The 23,710-nt window shown below is 40.6% G+C and overlaps 1 protein-coding gene across 1 annotated transcript in view; it reads right to left on the reverse strand.

Moving 5' to 3' along the window:
• The window catches only part of LOC120556735 (zinc finger E-box-binding homeobox 2-like), a 29,254-nt gene that overhangs the window by 1,792 nt on the left and 3,752 nt on the right, over positions 1–23,710 (reverse strand). The window contains exons 2-8 of the mRNA XM_039796447.1: positions 7,694–7,987; positions 4,098–4,307; positions 3,216–3,409; positions 2,932–3,043; positions 1,181–2,700; positions 803–986; positions 13–636 (exon numbers count right to left, since the gene is read on the reverse strand). Coding sequence (XP_039652381.1) covers positions 14–636; positions 803–986; positions 1,181–2,700; positions 2,932–3,043; positions 3,216–3,409; positions 4,098–4,307; positions 7,694–7,987 — 3,137 coding nt within the window. The 3' untranslated portion in view covers position 13. The remainder of the gene's footprint in view (positions 1–12; positions 637–802; positions 987–1,180; positions 2,701–2,931; positions 3,044–3,215; positions 3,410–4,097; positions 4,308–7,693; positions 7,988–23,710) is intronic.

Genomic DNA, 23,710 nt, shown 5'->3' on the forward strand with positions numbered 1-23,710 from the left:
TGTTAAAGTCACCTTAAGTTTTTATTCTGGGTAAATCTGTTAAATCCAGGCTCGGTTCACATTTGTTTCCATTCTGGTCCTCAGTGTCTCGGCCCCAGAATTGTCTTTCTGCAGTGTCAATATGGTTTTCCACATCGTAACCATTTTGCACTCCATTCTCCCCTGTAGGTGATCCTTGGATGGGGCTACCTCCGAGCTCCTCTGCTGCCCCTGACAAACTCGCATGTGCCTCTCCTACATGACCATCACTAACTCGTGCCTCTTTAGCCTCCTCCTCTTCGTCCTCCTTCAGGGCCTCTGTAGCTCCATCCAGACTGGAATCACTGAGGAAGGAGTGCGCGGTTTGGCTATCCTCCATGGACAGAGGGGTCTCGTTGGCGAGGTGGCCCCCGAAATTGCCGCCTGCCACTGGAGTGAGAGGCATCTCCTCGTGGTCTTGGTCTGGATCCTGGTCTTTGCTGCAGTAGGCGTAGCGGTGGTTCATGTGCTGGGAGTACGAGCCAGAGTGAGAGAAGCGTTTGCCACACTTGTCACATTGGTAGGGTTTCTCTCCAGAGTGCAGCCGGCTGTGCTCAATCAGATGGTGCTTATGCTTGAAGGCCTTCTTGCAGATCTTGCACTCGTGAGGACGTTTACCTGTAATGAATACAGAGAAATTGCTTATCTTAGGGCAAAGAATTCATGAGTCCATGGAAACAATGGGAAACAAACTATTCCTTTAAACATTTTAACAAATATTGTAGTAATCTATAAACTACTGGACATGGCACATAACTAAAGTGCTTTTGCAGAAGCTACAAACCTGTGTGCTCGTATTTGTGTCGGAGCAGAGAGCTGCTCTTCTGAAAGGTTTTTTCACAAATGTCACAAGCGTAAAGACCCTCATCAGTCTTCTTCAGTCTTTTCCTCCCTGGTCCTCCTTCTCCCTCCAGTCCTTCATCCATAAGAGAGAGGTAGTCTAGAGCTCCACGGCTTAACACCTCATCCTACAGAGAAAACGTGTATCACGACTTATTTAGATTTATATTATTCTAATTCTACATATTCTCATAGCAGTGCTTTACAATATAATCTGATATTTTATTGTATTTGTGTTGCTACTTCTGCTGCAATTTGAGGTTGTTCTTCAGTAAATACACATAATTCTTTAAAACCAACCTGAAAGAGAAGCCTTACTCACCATAAGAGCTTGTCTCTCCTGGTGGATCTTTTTCATCGTCACCTCTGTGTCTGCATCCATCATGTAAGCCATAGGAGAGAGAAACCCAGGGCTATTAGCTTGCTGGCTGAATGGAATCGCTGAGATGCCGTCATGTCCTGAAAGCCCTAAACCAGACTGGTTGAAGATAGGAAAGCCACTATATAAGGAACCTGGAAACATAGGAGCTCCGGCCCCACTATAGACCGGGTGGTGGTGAAGGGGGAGATGTGAAGTTGGACTTGGTCTCCTAAGCTGCTGGGTCCTGTGCTCTCTCCTCTCTCCTTTGGCTGAGTTTCCGTTTACAGTTTTGTTTCTCCCTTCGTTGTCTGAGAGCTGCTTGGGCAAGGAGAGGTCCAGAGGCTCGTTCTGTGCAGACCAAGGGCTGCTGGTCTGGTTCTGAGGGGAGGTCAGTTCAGGAGGACAGCTGGTGAGGTCCATGCAGACCGGAGAACCAAATCCTGAAGAGGGAACCCTTCTTCTGACTCGAGGTGACGACATCTCTGGGGAGTGGTTGATGAGTTGCCTTGGACTTCCCTTTTCCTGGACAGACCAGTATGCTCGTGGGGACAGGGCATCATGGTGGGGCTGTGGGGGAGAGTGCATTGCGACCAAAAGCTGCTGCGGTATAGAGTGCCAGCTGGGCTTCTGTAATGGTGACTTGTTTACAGAGAGCCCGTTGGTTACCTCACTCGGTTTGCTGTTCTCCGCTTGGAGAGCAGATCTGGGAAAGAATAAAGGTGGCGAGGGGTGGTCTTTGCTGCGAAGACCCTCAGGCACCTCCACTGCATCTCGGTTCATTTTACAGAGGTATCGCTCATGCTGCAGGAGCACCGCCACGTTGGGGAAAAGCTGGGAGCACCAACGACACGTCACCCCAAGCACACCTCTCTCCCCATCACCTGACCTCACTGCCTCTCTTCTCCCGTCAGACGACACCTTCTTGTCAGGCCCTCCTCCATTGTAAATCACCTTCCTTTCCTCCATTGCAGCTGCTCCTCCTCTGTCCATATTCTCATCTTTCTTCACCTCCCTGTGAAGCATCTCCTGCAGCATCTGTTCAAACTTGGTCCCAGAGTGCAGATAAGGCAGCAGGGCGGTCCCTTTTAGTATACTGGCCCTCAGAGAGAGCTCTGCCGAGGGGTCCCAAAGCCGAGCCAAGTCTGACGCTCTGGCGAAGCCTGCGGGGTTGTGGTCGGCGTCCTGCAGTGAAAGCTGGTGAGGATCCTCTGCTATTCGACGTAGAGGCCCAGTATGATCTTGGATCTGTGAAGCCAACGGAGAGCCCTTGTCGGTACTTTTTCTCCCCACGCCTGCAGAGGGAGATGTTGGAAATGAGTGGTGGTAGGAGCTTTGGCTATGTCCATTAAATGCACAACTGGCTCCTCCTGTGTTTCCACTTCCTCCACCACTCAGGCACTTTTTGCTGCTTAAGTGGGAGCTGTAGGAGCCAGAATGAGAGAAACGTTTCTTGCAGTTGGAGCACTCGTAAGGTTTCTCACCTAAAGGATGACAGACACGCGGGATATGGGTAGGTTGAAAATACCTTCAACATTTTTCACAATTATCTTGTCCTGTCGTGGATTATTTTAAGTTATTTCCTGTCAACACATCAAATTATGTATAATTTCATACTATAAAACTGGCACAATAAGTAAGGGTTAGTGATGCAGAGGAAACAATAGCAAATTGATGGGTGTGAGTACAACTGTTTTGATGTTATTTTGTCTCACCGCTGTGGATGCGGAGATGCTCTTTGAGGTGGTGTTTGTACTTGAACGCTTTCCCACACTGCAGACATTTGAACTTCCTGGTCTCAATGCCTTGATCCAAAGTGATGACACTCTATGGTGATAGGACATTTTTGTTAGTTTTATGATACACATTTAGGGACGAATTTAAGATTTTATCAACACACATTTACAAACAAATGACTTTTTAACACTAAATATCACAGAATATAGTTCTGATAATTCGGCAGTTATAAAAGTTTCTCTGCTGTCTGCGTGTATCTCACCTTGTCCTGCACTTGGTTGTGAAGTGCCAGGTGCCGCTCCATCTGTGCCCTAAGGGTGGCAGTGTATCCACAGAGCGGACAGACCATGTGGCCCCCCTCCCTCTCCTGACAGTACTTGATGTGGTCCCTCAAAGAGGCTCCTCGCTGATACATCCTGTGGCAGAATGGACAGGCCTGCTGGCTCCGCTCCGTGTCTAGAGTCCAGAGAGAGAGGGGACATTTTAAACAGACCATGGAAATGTTCACATATTTATTAAATATGTCCATTCATTTTTCCATTTTCTTAACCGCTTATCCTGTTCAAGGTTGCGGAAGGCTGGAGCCTATCCCAGCATGTATTGAGCGAGATATTAAATGAGCTTTGTTTACTATTTATAGGTACAGACAAGAAACTCTTAAATACCTGCCTGAAAATACTGACACATGGCTGTGTTGTAATTGTAGCTATTTGTGTTGACAGTATATTGTATGGGATATTGTTCGACCCTAATGTTTCTATGTTTTTCAGTTATTTATTGTATATTGTATTGCGATATTCAACTCAATAAACTATTTGACTATGATACAACCTTTTATATAAATCTGGTACATTATATTTGATATAAAATGTTGAACTACAAGCAACATATTACATGCATGAATTGCTAGAACATGGACATGTAAATGAGACCATTAGTGGTCAATAAGATGATGTGTGAAAAGCATGTTCTCAGAATAATATTAGCATACACAATCTGTTGTGTGCTGTATTACAACTATATAACTGCAGCTGAGAGGTTCAGCATTCTAACAACATACTACCTGGGTCACGAGCAGTGATTTTGAGATTTGTTGATTTTTTTTCTATTTAGTATCATTGCAGCTGTTCCCTCATCCGCCTACCTGCTCCCTCAGGTGAGCAGTGCTGAGCTCCGGGTGACCAGATGGCAGGTGGCAGCTCGTCGTGTCTGCTGCCCAGGTGATAAACTGCTGCCGTGCCATTGCGGTTCAGTTGGTCCAAGACACTGGTTGAGGTAGAGGCCTTCCTCAACTGGGCCAGAAATTCATAGTGGGCCAGGTCCTCAAAGGCATTCGGAGAGTCTGAGTTCTTACCTGGGATCAGAGAGAAAGATACAGAGGAACTATAATATCCATTAAAATATACAGTGGTGGAATAACAAAGTAACTCAAGTACTGTACTTCAGTACAAATTTGAGTCACTTGTACTTTACTTGAGGCTTTTCTTTTCATGCCACTTTCTACTTCTACTCCGCTACATTTTAGAGGGAAATATTGTAATTTTGATTCCACTAAATTAATCTGATAGCTTTAGTTACTAGTTACTTTACAAATTAAGATTTTAGCACACAAAACTCATGTAATACGATGTTTTGTTATAAATTAAACTACCCAACAAAATAACGGCCTACAAGTACAGCTGAAATGATTAACTGATTAAACATTAAGTTGATTGACAGAACAGTTTTGATCATTTCCAGATTCTAAAATGTGAGGATTTCTCTGCATTGACTACTTTTACTTTTAATACTGTAAGTACATTTCCTGTTAATACTTACATACTTGTACTTAAGTAACATTTTCAATGTAGGACTTTTACTTGTAACAGAGTATGTTTACTGTGTGGTATTAATACTTTTACTTAAGTAAAGGATCTGAATACTTCTTCCACCAATGAAAATATATACAGTACCAGTCAAAAATTTAGTCATTAAAGTGAATGGGAAAGTGTGTCCAAACCTAGTCATTGTCCCTATATATATATATATATATATATATATATATATATATATATATATATATATATATATATATAAATGTATATATCTACATTTTTATAAATTTATATATATACATTTTTATATATATATATAATTTAGCAGGGGTTAGTTCTTACAGTAAGCTGTTGAGCATTGTCTGGCATTTTGTCAAATGTTATGCATAAGTCTGATAGGCTACATGCACAAGCTCTGTCTTATTAGTGACATTTGCAAGGCAACACAACTATTAGATTATTTTTCCCTTTATTTAATGGGGTTAAAGTTCCACAGAAATAAAAATCCCGGCAGAGAAGATAGCATATAAGCAAAGAATAAATACAATACAGATGACAAAAACAGGCTAAGAAAAGTATCACACACTGCATGAAAGACCATAAACCATATCCAGTTATTAAGCAGTTTAATATATGGCATTCCTCCATGACCTCTCTTTTTGAGAAGTAGATAAATGGAGGCATGCTCGTGCAGCGACCGGCAGCAGGTGTTACATCAGAGGTGGGCCGTCAGGGCCAGCAAGGCCTTCTCTGCTGGCCAAGAGATTGTCAGAATCAGAAAATTATATTTTTATAAAATATAATATATTATAAATATATATATATAAATATATATATATATATATATATATATATATAAATATATATATATATATATATTCCAGTGTGTTTCATAAATTAGAGATTAGAGATTTTGTGCAATCAGATTTCCCCTGACACAGTTAGTCGCGCAGTTATGACATAATCATTAGCCTATTTTTATAAAAACATCTGATACAGAGCTGTAACGTGAAATACAAGGTAATGGAGCCTTTTATACATTGTTGTGTTTCTTTAGAAATAAACAATGGACAAAAAAAGTCTTTAAACGCTTCAGATGTAAAGTTATTCGCTGTCAAAGTGACGTCAAAATGAATGGCAGTCAATGGAATAGTAACGTTGGGTGATCGTTTGGTAGCATCAAAATGGCGCCATAGGAGGTTTGAGTTCTGAAGCGAAGCTTACCCCCTTGGACCTACGTCAGTATTGGTATCTTTCGGACCAGTTAGTATACGGTAGCCGAGAAGCCAAACTAGCTAGCATCACAGAACCTTAGCAGTAAAGTTAGTTCAAGTTCATTTCAAGTTTTAGATGTAAAGTTCCTCTGTGTGTGCGTGGTGGCATGTGTGTTGTTGAGCCCCAGCAGCTCGGCTGGGATTTATGGGGAAGCCTGTTGATCGCCGATTGGGTTATTTGTGTTTTTGATTGCTTTGTGGTCGTCGTATCAGTAAATGTAACCGGTTGTTGTTTCTTTGATAATTACATTCATTTGGATTATATGTGATGCAGCACCCTGCCATACTGTGAAAGTGATGGCTTCAGTCACCGTGTATTTATGTCTCTGCAATAGTGTATTGAAACTCTCTAGGTGTTGAGCCTTGTGTTAAAGCACTTTATTCCACACGATAATGTCCTAGTGTCATGGTGAGGTTATTCAAAGGTTGTTTAATAGCTGTAGGATAGTACTGAGGGTTATGTCCATGTCTGTCTGTTCGTTAGTATTCTTTTTTTTTCTGCACTGTATGTCTATGTCTTTTCATGTATTGTATGCCTTGCTGTAAAACTAATTGCCCCTCTGGGACAAATTAAAGTTGACAGTTGAAGAATTTATTATTATTTTAATTTTTTGGGGCATTTTTAGGCCTTTATTTCACAGGACAGCTGGTCGCCCGCTCTACCAACTGAGCTACCCGGGCGCCCAGAATTTTTTATTTTCAACGCTGCTCAGCGTTCTTGTCAGTAGGTGCATCAATGCGGTTGAACCGTTGCTGCTTTTACATTTTGGTTTGCTACGTCTGCTGACTCTGTGTGAATGACTTGTTCATATAGTCAAGTATGCGCAACTGAATCTAATGGAACTAAATTGTTTACTTGAAGACTGACAGATAAAAACAATGTATTCAGGGAACTAGTTGGCCAGATATGAAACTAGATTTGAAGAATTCTTTCTCATTTGTGTCCTTGAGTGCAATGACAGAGACAGAGAAATCCATGCAAAGAAGAGAGGGCGCCTCCTATCCTATGAATCAAGCCAGTCAGCTTACAGCGACTTTAAGGGAGATTTTTCAAATGTTTGCAGATGTTGGCATATTTTGAGCTGTTTTTTATGTGGTGAAGGGAAGAGCCTGTGTGGTTGACTGTTGTAAAAACTCAGCTTTGCCTTCATCAGGCAAGGCCAAATCAGACGACGCGAGGGAGCTAAGTGATTGTTAGTAGTCAAGCCACGTGAGCCTTTGATCTCTCCTAAATAAAAGGGGAAGCCTCACGTCGCGCAGTACTGATTTCAGTACCGTAACGTCACCTCTTTGATGCATGGAAATATTGTGACATTGTGTGGGATGAGTTCTTTTGTCATGCTTTCAGAAGCCTGCCTTTTCAAAGAGAAGAGTGAAAAAGAGGAACAGCTTGTAGGGAAGGCATGGTTTCAAGGAGCTGATGTGAGGTGTATCTAGAGGGCCCTGAGAGGGATCATGAGACTGGCGGTGTCTTGCATCAGAAAAATTGTTTACACACACAGTGGTGTCCTACACATCAGTCTTATACAGTATATGTGTCACATTTCACACACTTTCTTGGCCAGGCTTTTATTCTTCAGAAAGCTTTTAAAAAATAAAGGCATAACTTGAAATAGCAAAGGTTTTACAGAGTTGTATACTTCAGAACTTACAGTACATCCTCAATGGTTCCTGGTCTCCCTCCCTGTCAGTGGCGGATGCGGCGGTGGTGTCTTCTGCAGCTTCGGCCTCCTGCTCCACCTGCGGCCAGTAGTTCCTGCTACTGGGGCTGAGGCTGAGGCTGTGTGGCCGCGTGGAGCGAGCAGGGCTTCCAGGCTCCTCTGTCCCCTCGCTAGGTGTCAGGCTTGTCTTGTCCAGGCTCTCCTGGCAGTCCTGGGGCTCCAGGCTCCACAGGCCCACTTCATCCTTCCCCTCAGATCCCAGTGAACTCACTTGCTCAGCATCCACTGTGAGTAGGAGAAAAACAAAAAAGATTAAATTTAGGGGGAGACACTCTCACCCTGCTGTGCAACAAACAGAAAGTATGCTCATTAGGGAATACAGTATCCATACTGTATTTTCAAATATAGTGAAAATCAAATATCAAAAACGTGTGGCTATATTCTACATTCAGTTAGATGCCAATTATTATTTTGTGGTGTCTAAATATATATTCATTATTTTTTTCAATAATTTAAAATGCAAGAGACGTCATGAGTTTCTTTTAATTTCAGCTGTAGATAATGACTAAAACAATAAGACAATGCTACATCATTTAAAAAAAATACTGTATGTCAGGACTCGAAAGCAAACAGTGAAAACTGAACAGAAATTAAAAAATAATAATTTAGTAAATTCTAAACTATCTGACATATTGTTTGAAAGATGAACAACAGTATTATTATTTATTTGTTTCAGTGTTGTTTCTCTGTAAGCAAGAGCAGTTACATTCATGTGTGTTTCTTATCATGAGATATTTTATATGGCTTTGCGTGGTTTGATGTGCGATTATGATCAATACAAGCAGACACGCTCAACATGAAACACATACACATTTGTGCAAGGGAGATCCAGAACTGTAACAAAGAGGTCCCTAATTAGAAATTATGATATTTCAAATATTTCACTGAGCTGTCATCCCAATATAAAACCGAAGACACTGATTTCACACAATTTCAGCGTAATTTCCAAAGGGATGGTTTTACTCTGACGGTACCGAGAGTGAAATGTGGCTTTCATTATAAAACTGAAAATACATTTAAAAAAAATAGATTAATTCAAACATAAAATTGTATGCATTTAATGAAGGACTTGACTAAAAAAAGGCATATGTCGAAGTGTTATGTTGGCGATCAGTCAGTTCAGTAAAATACACTTTATTTTAATGTCAGTATTAATCCTTGTAATTACAATGTTTATTCAATAGAGGTTTCATAATTTTTAGGCTTAATCTCAAAAAAAAAATTTGTATCAAATGGTAAAATGTAATTTTGAAGTGAAACTGTTTATGTGTAATTGCTCTAAAAACACAATTTGTGTGACTGTAGAAAAACCTGTTTTTATGGCTTTCTTTGCACATGTGCGGTATGTGACTTGTGATGCGGCAGGGATATAGTGCAGCAGTAAGAAGCAATGATAAATAACATATTGTAATTTAAAAGAGGCTACAGCACAACTGGAAGGCGCACTTCTTTTTCCCATGGCAAAGACAATAAATGACAATCACAAACACATGCCTGGGATTTCAGCTGTTGGCTCTTATTTCCAAGGCTTTTTTTTGAGGACTCTGTCTTCCTCTCACTGATTGGCTAAATCTAATCACAACCAAGTAATAGCCATTTAAGAACACACATAGACTCTTTGCCAGTGCATTGAAATATATTTAATTGGAGAAAGCCAAACCATTGTCGAGGAGGGACATGGACTGTGCCAACACACAGAGGGGCGATTCTTCTTTTAGTGTTGTTGTGAAAATATGGCTTTTAATGACTGTCTGATTAAAATCAAATCAAATAAAAAAATAAAAGTACATTGCCATACTTCTTCTTAGTTTTAAATACATTTTCCTTTTTGGCCTCTTTTCATCAGATCAGAGGGTAAATAAGGTTTCACAGCTCATTACATTTCACAAAACACAAACAAAGTTTAGTCATTAAACTGTCAAACAACACTCAGTCACTCTTGAAAGCTTTTCATTTTACTTCAGGCCGTTCCAAATACATCCTGGTGGACGCAATAATTGATGAGTATTTTGCTTTTGACACATTCAGTTACGGCCCACGGCCCACAGTGACAAAGGCCAGAGACTGTTCCATACACCGGCGGAGACATTTCAGCAAATCTAAGTCATCAAATTTACATCTAGAAGACACACAGACATATAACACACCCACACTCACTCTATTACTAAAAGAGCAAAACAGGGACCCAGTGCTGCCAAGGGGGCGGCCCGCAAACACACACCTAAAACACTTGATGTATACACACTCTTCTGATGAGTATATTGGCTAATCAAATGTGTATCTGTTTGTGTCATCTAGTTGCATGTCTTTCCCCAACTTCATTACACCGCTATAAAAAGTGAGCTCATGCAAAACTCTGATTCAGCCGAGGCCAGTCATTCAGGGCTCTGCTCCATGCTGCTCTACTAACATGGGGAGGAATGACTTGCTCTTATGGGGGGTGAAATTGGTCATCAAATGTGCTTCCCTACAGCAGACAGCTATGAAGTTATATGATGTAGTTGAGGTTGACTTATCAGCCCTGCAGGAGTTTTTCTGGGATGATAGGACATACCGCTGGGCTCAAAACGAGAAAAATATGGTCCGGATTATCGTAAAATTGGCTCTAATTTTCTCTCCCATGACAGTGAGTGACACTGAGCCTATATGTGCTGTCATTAAAGCGGCACTGCGCTGGGATGGCTTTCATTATTGGGCCCGTAGATTTATTTATTTGGATAGTGATTGCATCCTTCAAATTGGTCTTTTTTTTAATTTGTTGGAGCAGGACAGCTAAATCTTTGAACAGCGCAGGAGGTTTGGGATCGCCTGCAAATAGAGATTGTATGTCAAGGTACAAAAGAGTTATGGATTCATGCAATGTGCAAGAGTTTTAAGAATGTGTAATTTGTTGGAAGATACTGAACACAAAATAACACACAGAACAGCATAGTACACTTCTATTGTGTATGCACTGTGTGCGTGGGAAGAATGTGACTCATATCCAGAGAGGGCTAACTGAGCTGTGCTGCATCATGCTTGACAATGTCGATCTCTCTGTCTTTTGGGGACTGTTTCTGATGGTTTGACAACAACAGTGTGTTCGGATCAAACACTGCACTGCACTATTTTAATCTATCTGTCGCTTTCCTTGCCTGACAGTGACTCTGAAAGATTGACGGTGTGTCTGCCAGAAAGAAGTCTACTGTTTTCAGCTTGGGACACCAGAGTTTTATCCTGAGAAAACATATCACTGTTTGGGTTATCTGGGGGCTGGTGATCCATCTTGAATATGATCTGAAGCCTTAAAAGTGATGATCTACTGTTGTTATTTTATTATTTACATAGTTTAGTCAGTTTTCTAAAGCCAGACAGAGACGGATAACGCCTGGATACACTCATAAGCACATATGTGCATGACACGGAGAGAAAGAATCTTTACACAACCAAACTAAAATACAAACCCCCAACTAAAAATAAGTCACATAAGATAAAGACAAAAAAAATCCCAATTTGTGAGCACTGGCTCACAACAGCACAGAGAGCATCAGTATCAGTCTAATTCTGCACCGTTTATGTCCCAGAGGGCATCTACTGTACAGCAAAATGCTAAGCTGCAGTTTATTTTACGACGCACACATGTGATCTGGTATTGACTTAGTAATTATGTGGCTAAATGGTAAGCATGGAATAATTACCTAGAAATTACCTTGTTTGTTTCTTTTGGTTTTAAAGGCAACAAACAAGGCCAGGCCCAATTTACCACGCAATGTAATCCTTACCGTTCTGTTGATTCTTATAGTTCAAGATTGCTAAATAAAAGCCAGAATAATGTTAATGTTATGATATCAATGCTATTTTTTATTTCTCACATGAGATAAAAACAACCAACCAACCAACCAACCCTTTTTTTATGCAAATATCCGTTTAAGACATTTTGGTAACTGGCAGAAATACATTTTGAGCAACACCCAAATTGAACAGAAATAGTAGTATTTCTGATACGTTAATTAATAAATAAATAGAAAAACGTTGTGACTCAATTAAAAGTGTCATAGAAGTACAGTTTATGTTATATACAAAAAATTAGAACCACACACTATATGCATACCATTAAAATTACCTTTAAATATACGTAGGAAAAAAATAGAGTACATATTTTTAAGTTCTGAGTTTAGTTTTAGATTTTAAATGTTTTCCATTTTTTTAGGTTATGACTTTTCAATTAATATTTTTACACTCTTTTGACACTTTGTAATGTTTTTAAGTTTGACATCAAATCACTTTTTAAACAAAATTGTGATAAAACAAGAAGGGATACAGTCAACTGAATACACTAATGCATAATTAAAAACTTACTGATTCATCAAATGTTTGTAACAGAACTCTTTTGATATAACACATATATAATATATTTTGAATATTATTTCTAAATTATTTGGTTTAGTTAATGCATGATATAACGCTTCTTTCATGATGTTAAAACTTTGATGGTTTCACAGATGTCAAAAGAACCTCAACACTTGCTATTTTGAACTCAATATATTACCACAAGGATCACGGACGCCCACATGCTAAACAACAAACAAAAAGCAAGCACAGGAAGATGTGTGTATTGTCATTTTACAGTACCTATGAGAGCAGTTTAGAGACGAGGTAAATCCATATTCATCTGCAGAGCACGCTCACGATGACCCATCTTTCAATATATTGCAGAAATCAAACATGGCGTTTAAAAAATTCTCACTGTGGCAGCTCTCTTATTCATACCTGCTGTCTGACATTTGTGCAATGAGTCAGTGGAGGACCGCAACCGAGAACAAACACCTCCCACCTGATCTCCTCAATCGTAGCAGCAACTCACTCGCTCTGTCTCTCAGGGGGATAGTTCTTTGGCACCTTGGCCTGATCTGGTTTGGTTTGACCTGCACTAGCAACACTGAGAGGGACAAAAACACACTGATGCCCACATGCCAATTGTGTTTTATCTAATTGTGTTATTGCACGTGCACCAAATACATAATGAGCACACTGTCCTTTCCTAGACAAAAAGCTTTTAATACAAAAAGATTTCATTTAAAAATGTTGTCATTTATAAGATCATAGGATAGTGTATGATACCAACAATGTTCCAAAGTGAGTTTAATTTACTTTACAGAAAACTCAAATGTTGAATTTTCCTTTTGGTGGTGACCTCATTTTGGAATGCAACTCTTGATTATAATTTATCCAAATGTTTTACAGATTATATTATAATGCGGACAGCAAAATGAGGATTAAATGCTCTAAATTACATGTTAACCAACAGGAATGGTGGTAATGTGATGTTTTGCTGCATTTTATTGCATTTCTGTGACCAGAGAAGAGGAAGTACAAACATTCTTGTCTAATGATGGTGAAAATAACCACAAACACATTGATATGAAAGTCTAAGTCACACAGTCAAGTTCTAGTTCAATTGATTACAATCGTTTCTTAGCTGGTTGGCAGCGAGTCACAAAAAAAAGAAATGGCTGCCGGCGAGAATAAATGAGACTGAAACTGTGACACAGCGATGGGGATTGTAAAGGTCATATTAGTGTGGAGGAAGAGATGCTTGAATGCGATGTGTGGTGTTGATGCTTGAATGCGATGTGATTTTTGCATTCTTGCAGTGTGTTTGGTACACAGTGCTGTGGTGTGTATGTTCGAGAAAGGGGGTGACAAGAGTGAGATGCAGAGACACCAGTGCATAAAGGATACTGCACAGAGAATAAAGTAAACTGAGAGCAAGGAAGAAAGAAAGAAAGAAAGGAAGATAGAAAGAAAGAAAGAAAAGTGATGGAGAAAAAGAGAGAGTTGAAAGAAAGAGTAGGGACGAATTAGAGAATAAGAATAAAAAGAGAGAAAGATAGAAGGCAGAAACTGTCTCTGACACAAATCCTCCAACTGATGTTGACTGTGAAAAACATGCTACAGAGGGAAATTCCCTTAACTCTCACACACACACACCCACACACACACACACTAGAGTACAGAGAAATACAGAAAAACTAACAAATACAACTTGTATTGTGGGCACAAATGGGAGCAAGACCGGCCTGCTGCTGCAGAGGACTACAGCATGATCAAACACAGCAAAGAAAGACATGACAATAACTGTGTGTGTGTGTGTGTTTGTGTGTGTGTGTGTGTGTGTGTGTGTGTGTGTGTGTGTGTGTGTGTGTGTGTGTGTGTGTGTGTGATACTCCATGAATATCTGAATAGCAGTCAGAGATAGAAAAGTTAAAGCCCATGCGGTGCCACAGCAACAAAGTCACGGCTCCGTGCCTTTAGATGTCCCGCTCATTAGGAGACACCACCCTGTCAGAGCATTTAAACCACTGCCACAGAATGTGCAGCTGAGTGGCAACATCTGCCCTTTGAAACACTCAGAGGCACACAGAACAAGCAGCTCAAGAAATAAACACCAAGCTAATTTCCTCATATTGATTAAGGCTCTGCAAAGACAGAGGCGTGCACAACTGCAGCGCAATTCTAGATCTTTAAATTGACAACAAAAACCGTAGTGAAACTATTTTGTCTTTGTTCACTGTGGCTTTTAATGATTCTGTTCAATTAGGGCCCTTGTGACACAAAAACAGAATCCCTTTTGGAATTTATTAGTTTCAAAGCCACCAAGCTATTCACTGACACCACACAACACAGTTGATTTGTCAACGAGTTGTGCTTTTAGTGTGACTGTGCGCTGCTGTTAGTTTCATTATTAACATATGAGCTCCTCAGCACAATTTCAGAGGAGCCTCTGCGAATCAAAGCATAGCCCCCGAGACACCCGCTGTAACATAGTGTGGTGTTGTGTACAGCTGCCATGGCTGCTCTGAAAGGGCCCAAGTTTCTGAAAGTCAAATGAAATCAGAATCACTGATCTGTTATTCTCTATCTACATGTCACATCACTGCACCAAACGGTGAACCACATCTGCTGAGTGGAAACCTGCTCTCATGTGACTTCAAAAGACCAACATATTAAACCAACAGCAAATAAAGTGAACTAATGTACAGCAAAACCACCAAACAAAAGGTTAACAAAGCTGTAACAAACGTATGCAGGGCAAACTTATCTACCTTGTGCTGAAACTGAGAGGATATCGACTTTGACTCTGCCATTGTCTTTATCTTTCACCTTCATAGACAAAGTTTTTTTTTCTGCTTATACATCTTATCTCCTTCTACTCAGCTTTGCACTTTACCCAATGCATACTGCACATCTTTGCTTTGAGTATGTGGGAATTCATTAAATACAATACTTCTATTTTAAGGTTTAATTTGCCAAACTAACATATGGGATGTTTTTCACCATCTGTATTGTTTTGTGATTAAAAACACAAAGCACGGATATCACATGATTGTTAAATATACTAAACCTACACTCAAACAGCATTTTCTATCTTACAGTGTCAGTCTGTGTTTATGCATTTCAGACAGAAGAGAAACAGAAAGAGACAGAAAGAAAAGAAATAAAAGCAAGTTAGAGTGAACATGGACAGCAAAGGGCTCCCAAATAACTTGTGGCCCAGACCAGTAATTGCACGACAAAGGTGCGTATACGTGCTAGTGAAAGAGTGAGGCAACTGTGACTATGTGTGAGGTACAGTGTGTTAAACTGCAGACACACATGGAGAGGCGGTGTGAAGAAGACGGAGAAACACGCTCACAGGGTACACATCCATCCACTCTTGTAGATTCTCAGCCGAGCTATGTATTCTTAGATTGTGGTGAGTCAACTCTAGACATCCATGATATATTTTTGTGGCCTATATTGATTTCAACTCTCACAGAGTTGACAACTGCCTCCACAGGAACTTAATTAATAATATATAAATATAAACAAATGAATAGCTTTACATTTCTCAAGGGTAGAGCTTAAAGACGCAGTGATACCCTACATTATTCAGTGTGTCATTATAATAACTCTTTTCTTCTACAATTGATAATGTTGCTTCTTTCCATAGGGTATGCTTTTTTAACATAAAGCATCTCAGCCATAGGAGGTGCACAGATCACCCAAAACAAACCGCTTTGGGTAAAAGGTGGATGAGCACCTCAGTCTCATTTGCTATTTCCCTGTTTGTTTTAGACAAATAAAAACACAGTAGGGATGGGATGAAAATGAATAGAAGTCAACGTTCATATTAGAATGTATTTAACAAGGTTCAAATGTTTTGTCTACGACACAGGTGCTGCTTCACGTTTTTCCTTTACCTCTCAGCTGTGTGGTATATTTGTACTTTTCCCATTAACAGACAACAATAAGCACTAAAAAGTACTAAAGCCCCTACTGCTCTGATACTAACACCTGAGACTGAATCAATTTATAGGCAAAAAATGCAGCAATCAGTTGTTCTTTATGCACAATTGAGGCAAGGTGTGAGAGGTGTGCAAAGAGCCCATGTGGTTGATTGTCTCCTTCCTTTGGAGGTTTCCTGTTTGCTGCTGCCTAACATGTTTGCCGCCATATTTACCTGTCCTGTCGACCACCACAGTGACATTTACCAAAGAAATGTTTCACCTTGTGTGACACCGGCCTTCACCTTCAAAGCAGATGAGTGTGGCTTTCTGCTTTAGTGCCACTTTTTGAACTTTATGGGCAGCTTGCAATAGTAACACATTGTTCTCTCCACTTTCACAGTAAAGAGGAGAAGATTTTTTTTAAATAATGCGTTTAAGTATCTGTTCTGACGCAAGGATAAGGCAAGTTTACATCTAAAAATATATATAAAATACCTATACTTTCAGTTGAATTCTCTAAACCGTACCAAAAATGTTTAGTTGTTCTATCAGCAACTTAACATCCAAAACATTCACACCGTTCACTACAATGATGATGACTTACAGCCTTTGATCTCACTGACTTTCTCGCTTTCTCATTACACATCTGTAATAAGCTCTCACACACAATACAGTTTCCAAAGGACTACCAAATTTTTAAAAATAAGACTGTTGATATAATTCTGGAAGTCCCTGCTATGTCATAGATGGTGTAATGTGACTCAATTGCCGTGTCAATGACTCACCAGCAGTGGCAAATTTACTTAACTACTGTATCTACACTGTGCTGTGAGAGCTTGCATGTAGGAACAAAGCCTTGTCATTATGTTTTGAGCTCAGTGCCATCGTGCCCTGTGTGCATCTGCTGCACTGGAACCAGGACTGATGTTGGTAAGAAAGGTTAGCTCGGTTAGAGGAACACGTTATTTTGAGTTGGCCCTCCGCCTCCTCCTGTGGCCCGCACTGGTTTCCGTGTAGCGAGGGATCGGTGCTGGAATGCAGTCGGTCACAGAGGGACCCACGCACTCACCACACTGTGAATCAAAACCCATACTCCACTTCATTAGGCTCCTGTCATTGCAAATACTCTCACACCACTCTATAAATACCCCTGTCTCCCCCCTCCAAATTAGTTTTCCCTCTTTTTTCTTTACACATGAAAATGCTCAGGGACTGTTCCAGCTTTCTGATGTGGCTCTTTATTTTGTACGTTGGCGCAAGAAACCACACAATAGTGGCTCCTTTTGAATATTAAAACATTCTCTGACGGAGCACAAAGGTTCTGAAGTTTTTTAATAGGGGTGCACGCTAAATAAAACTTCTCTTTGAGCTTAACAGCTATACAATGTGGTATTTGGTTAGTTTGACTCGGGCTGTAACTTTCAGTTACTCACTACGGGAGATTTGTTTGTGAAACAAATATGCCTGGTATCCCACTGACCTTGTCTACTTCAAACATCTGTGTCTACGATCTGTTAGAGGTGTTTTGCGTGATGTGGTTTTCTTGAAAAAGACAATTTACTGCATTAAAGCGCAAAATGTCTTAAGCTAACCACTCAAAGCAGATTTAAAACACAAGATACAAGAATTCTAAGAAACCCACATTAAGATATAAAAAGATCAGAGCAGATCATGTGAAGGTATTCACTACACATGCAGTCACAGCGACATAAATTCAACTATCATTACAACTCTTACTGCCACTATAACTGACAATAGTAATAATCTCAACCTGTTATTCCACTAAAAGTAAAATGTATTGATGTCCTGATAGTCAGCAAAGAACCTGAAAAGACATCACTGCTGCTGCTGCTGGACAACTCATTCACTAAAATTAGAGAGTATAGGATATAGCTGTATCTAAATATACATTGTTTTATAATGACAAATGTTGTTTTAATAGACACAGCCATTAGATGAGACCCGGCAGCCTTCCTGCCTGGTTAACATACAGACGGGGCGCCATCCTCTGGCGTATGTCGACATTACATCCTCTACTCAAGAGATGATGATACACCGAAACATTTCAAGTGATGTGACCTCAGAGGCTTTGAAACATAGAAAGGATGCCTTTCTAATGTGTCACTCTGCTTCTATTTTCTTTTTCTCTGAATTGTTCCTCCCATGTCTGCACACACCATCTATCTTCTCTCTCTCTCTCTTTCTCTCTCTTTCTCTCTCTCTTAGCCCCTGCCTTTCTTTCAACACTTTTTCTGCCCCTTAAACACGCACACAGAGAAATACAGGCAGCAAAAATGGGATCACACTATTAAACTGGTCATTTTTGTGGTTATGCAGTTCTGATTAGGAAGATGTATGAGTCATATTGCATATTAATCCACACACACACACATCCATATGTTCATTAGTTACAGCTTGCTGCACCGTGTGTGCGTGTGTGTGTGTGTGTGTGTGTGTGTGTGTGTGTGTGTGTGTGTGTGTGTGTGTGTGTGTGTGTGTGTGTGTGAGTGAAAGAGAATGTGTGCTCTGCAGCCTGAACCAACGCCTTGAAAAAGAAACTAATTAAAGTCATGGAGAAAAATGCAAAGACAGCAGAACCACACAAGAGAGTGTGTGCATGTCATTACTGACCTGGCCCAGTTGGAGAGAAAAAATGATGGCAAGAAGAGAGAGGGAGAGAAAGAGACCTCAACCAGCGAAATAATGTGTATATAAAAAAAGACTCAACAAGAAGAAAGGTTTAAAAAGCAAACTTTGGGAGTTTAAGAGGATCTTTGATGTGTATCAGAAGAGGAAAGCAGCCTTGCGACTGGGACGACAGTAATTTTAAGTCGAAGCAGAAGGCTGGCTGGCTGGCTGGCTGACTGGCTGCCTGGCTGACTGACTGTGGGCTTTGATGGCGCTGGCTGTTTGAAGTGGTTTTCGGGGGATGGGAGCAGCGTGTGGTGTCAGTGGGACAGGGGAGGCGCTCAGGGAGAGGAGGTGGAGGGGGGATGATGGCGACCGTACAGGACTTGGGGAGTCTGGGCTAGGAGGAACAGAGGATGTAGGAGAGGGTAAGAAAGCAGAAGAAGTTTCAAAGAATCAAAGGGATAAAAAAGACAGAGGAGAAAGAGAAACGAAGACAGAACACTGAAACAGTAAGAGAAATAGAGATACACACAAAGAGGCTGAGAAGAAAGAAAGGCAACAGATGAGAGCCAGAAAAAGCTGCAAATCTGAGAAGTGGAGGAAAAAAAAGAAGTGACAATGAAGTCAACCTTCCAGATCTGTGTCTGAAATTCAGAGCCCCGTCCCAATATCAGGCCTGGACACATTCACACCTACCTATTACTTGTATCATTTAGATGACGTTACCTCTCTCTGATATGCTGCCAGACTGCCTTATGACTTTACTTCCCCCTCCATCCCTCCTGCATGCTGGACACATGCACTGTATAATCATAACTACACTGTTTCCCCGAGGTACCAAAGTCAGCCACAAAGCCAAAGAGGAAAAATAAATTGATTCTGTAAAATTTGTTTTTAGTTCTCCTTGCCTATTGCCATATTTTGATTAGTGACTGGTCTTTTTAACTTAAAACCTTCCCTGGTTTTGTAATTTTGCAATACCAACAAAAACATGATAACCTGTCACATACCATGAGAAATTCTTTAACAAAGATGAGATAAGACTGTTTACTAGATTGTTACACAGTGATAAATGACAGAGTGGACCAGTGTCTACTGATATTATTGGTGTTGCTTCCTTTCTAGCACAAAATACTTCCGGTGAATGGATCCTGTTCTTTATCGTACCTGAGCTACCAAAGATTAATTTGCAGATCTAATATTGCACGCAGCTAGCAAACGTTAACATCTTTCCTCTGTCTGAGACTGTCTGGAGTTTAAACAGCGTGTTTTGTGTTTAAAGGCATACAACATTACACAAATAGCATTCTCATTATTGATTAATCATAAACTCTCACAGTTTGCCACGTTGCGAAGAATTTCGTTGGAGATACTTTTCTGTTACACCAGTAATAACATGACTGACTGAATTAATGAGTGAACACATTAATTGCCTATGAGAAAATTGAGATGGCAAAGCTGCCATTACTGAAAGGTGTCTGGTGGAGACAAAGTGGAAATGAGTTAAAATGAGACGTTTTCAGCGAAAGAAAGAGTGAGGAAGTTATTGAGAGAAATGGAGTCAGATAGATAAAGATTTGTGTAAAATTTAAGACCGTAACAGGTGGGCCAAAAGCTCAGTGAAGCATGTTCGCTCCATGATGGAATGTGTTCACTCCCTCCCAGGTAACTATGTGTATGTAAAGTATCTGTGTGTGTGTGTGTGGGGGGGGGGGGGGGGGGGGGGGGGGGGGTGTTGTGTGTGTGTGTGTGTGTGTGTGTGTGTGTGTGTGTGTGTGTGTGTGTGTGTGTGTGTGTGTGTGTGTGTGTGTGTGTGTGTGTGTGTGTGTGTGTGTGTGTGTGTGTGTGCGCGTGTGTGTGTGTAAAGAGAGTGGGATGTGCAGGTCAGATGAAGGTGGTGCCAGGTGATCACAGGTACAGGGAGACAGAGGGGGAGTTGGCTGGCTCACCTCACCCATGCCTTTCTTCTTGTCTGTCCAGTCCAACTTTTTTTCTCACAGGCTGATAGAAAATACCGACCTTATTTGCAGATAGAAATTATGTTGGAGTACTGATCAGGTTTATACAGAAATATTGCATAATTTTGCATTGATGTGATGATGTAGGCCTATGTTCATCTGGTTTAGAGTTTGGAGATGATTATTCGATCAACAGAAAATTAATTGTCAACAATTTGGCTAATATATTATTCCATTAAGCAAAAAAGCCAAACTTTTCCTGGTTTCAGTTTTAAAAAAAAAAAAGTTTGTTGTTTTAAAATTTTAAAAAATTTTAAATATTTATTTTTTTTTTTTTTTTTTTTTTTTTTCTTTTTTTTTTCTGCGTTTTTGAACAGATTTGTTTCACTATACTGACATTTCATAGACTAAACAGTTCATAAATGAAATGATTGATAGATCATCCTTGGTTGCACTCCTAGATTGATTATTTTATCCACCAGCAGCTCTTTAATTGTTTTTCCAAAAACTGTACTAAATCATGACATACGTATATCGTATCATAAAACTTAATATACAGTAAAAGGCAAATGTATCCATATCACCCACTCCTACTATCAATTCCCTTCAATGAATCCATATAGAGCACATGTTTTATCTTCTGTATTTAGCGCCATGCTCTGGTTTTGGAGTAACAATGTCCCTTTGTTTGTCATCACAAAGTGAATCCAATGCACAGCTAAACATTTCTCTTTCGATACAGCTATTGAGTTCTACAATATGTTTTGTGAGCTGCATAGATACACATGAGACATAGCGAGACAGACACATTTTTAGGTTAAAAACATCAAAACAATAAGGAAATCAACTTGGACTCAGTGAAAGGTGCAAAGAATGAAATACAGGCAGAAAAAGTGGTGATAAGCAAGTCAAAAGAACAAAGAGTGTTTAACTGATAAAACCAAAAACACCAGCAGGTCTGAGGTTTTCTGGCGTCAGAGGTGAGATCCTAAAGAAATGTGACCGTACTGTCTGTTGCTTATACACACCACATATCAAACTGTTCCTCTTTCAACCTGCTGCTCTGCTATATCTAGATACTGACACACTCTCAGCCAGCTGAGTGGGTCTGCCTACCTGCCTGTCTGCCAGCCAGGCTGCTCTCCTCTCGCTTCCTGTCCAATGTCTTTCTCTTCTCTCTCTCTCTCTCTCTCTCTCTCTGCCACCCATCTGGGCCTTGTAATACATGACAGCTGAAGCAGGGTTTCCAAATTTAATTTGAGGTGTGATAAAACAGCACATATCTATAAATTGTGTGCAGAGAGCCTGCCTATCTGGATAGTTTTAACCTCTTTCTTCTGTCAAACATGTGCAGCATCAAACACACAATACCCAGGCTGTCTGCACACAAGGAAGATCCACAAATAGACTTAATGACGAGGAGTCTTGCCAAAGCAACGACAAAGAATGTAATAATAATACTGCAAAATGGCATATGTCAAGAATGAAAAGGGATCCATTTGCAATACCAAACTATACAGCATGTAAACCTTATCAGCTAAAACACCTCTGATGTGAAAATTGTTCCTGTATATGAGTGAGAAGCCGCAAGAAATACAGTTGGTGAACGTGTGAAAAGTGCATATCCAGGCACCTATACACACACACACACACACACACACACACACATATACATACACACCTCATGATCTGTATATTAGTGTGATCTTACAGTTTAAAGTAGTGTGATCATCAGACATATACTCAGTTCTCAAGTTTCTAATGAATACATGTATTCACCATTGTGCTATGCTAGTCTATTAGGACAGTTTTTTAACTTGTTTCTGATTATTGGTGGATGATGGCTATCACATTAATCTACTAAGGGATCTCAAAAGAGATCATACAACTCCAAACAGTCATGTGCAGGAGCTAATATGGCGGAAAACCCCTCTACATGTATAAATCCTGCAATGGCACCGAAAAACTTTCCAAATAATTCCGCCTGGAGGGGATCGACATTGTGGCAGCCATGCGGCAGAAATGTACAGTAAGAGATGGGACTGCTGGGACCACATCTGAAACATCAGAAAGAGCAATAATCGAATAAACATGTGAAAAATACCAGAGGGACTCAATCAAGGGATTCCCCATTACTGCAGTGCATATCTGGCATATAGAGCTAGGATGGGTGAAATCTGTGACACTTGGAGCTGTGGGAATGTTGAAGAACAAATGAGGAAACACTTAGATTATCCCACTCTGTCGCCTGTCCCGTCTCTTCTGTCTCTATTGCTCACGCCCCTCCATCTCATGTCTTCTCACGCTGAGGAGCTGTTTTCGCTTGTCTTCAGCCCCGTCAACCCCATCAGTTCCCCACCTCTGTCATCGTCCTCTACTTTCTTCCTCCTCTGTCCCTCCCACCCGTTGGTTCTGACGCCTGAGCTGAGCCCCTTGAAGAGTCCTGGTAATAAACTGTGGTGCCTGGGCTCTTCATTGCTGTCTCGCTCTCCCCAGCCCTCATCCCCAAAGCGCAGATACATCTGCCGTTAAAGTAGGCCCAGTCCAAACGGCCCGGCCCCACCACTCTGTACTGTACAAGCGCGTCAGTCTTTAACGTTCAAATGTTTTCCCCTCTATTCTCTCTTTCTCTTTTTCTCTCTCTTTTCTGCTGCTTGAGTCCTTTGTGTACAGTGTGCTATGCTCACTGTGGCAGTACTGTGCCAGAAAAACCCACACAAACACACACACACACACACACACACATACATACATATGCACACACATACAGTCACAGACACACAGCTGGGCCCCAGCTGCATACAAAGACTGGGGTTTGGAAATCAATGAAGGAGAAAGAAGAAAAGGGGAAAGGAGTTTAAATAAATTGGCACTTGAAAAAAGAAGAAAAACGAGAATGAGGGAGTGAGGGAAACAGGGAGAGAGAAAGCTCTCTCTTAAAAGGCACATCAACTCAACAACAGAGGGAGGTTTTTCATGGACTAACAAAACATAAAGCGCAAGGCACAGGACTAAATATGTTTGTGAGGGTGCTCATGAAATGTAATCCTACATCTGATTCAAGAGTGAGGGTTTGAATGAGTCTGATCAGTTGTGCGGATGTCATTCAG

This window comes from Perca fluviatilis, chromosome 4, assembly GCF_010015445.1.
Source record: "Perca fluviatilis chromosome 4, GENO_Pfluv_1.0, whole genome shotgun sequence".
Classification (NCBI taxonomy): domain Eukaryota; kingdom Metazoa; phylum Chordata; class Actinopteri; order Perciformes; family Percidae; genus Perca; species Perca fluviatilis.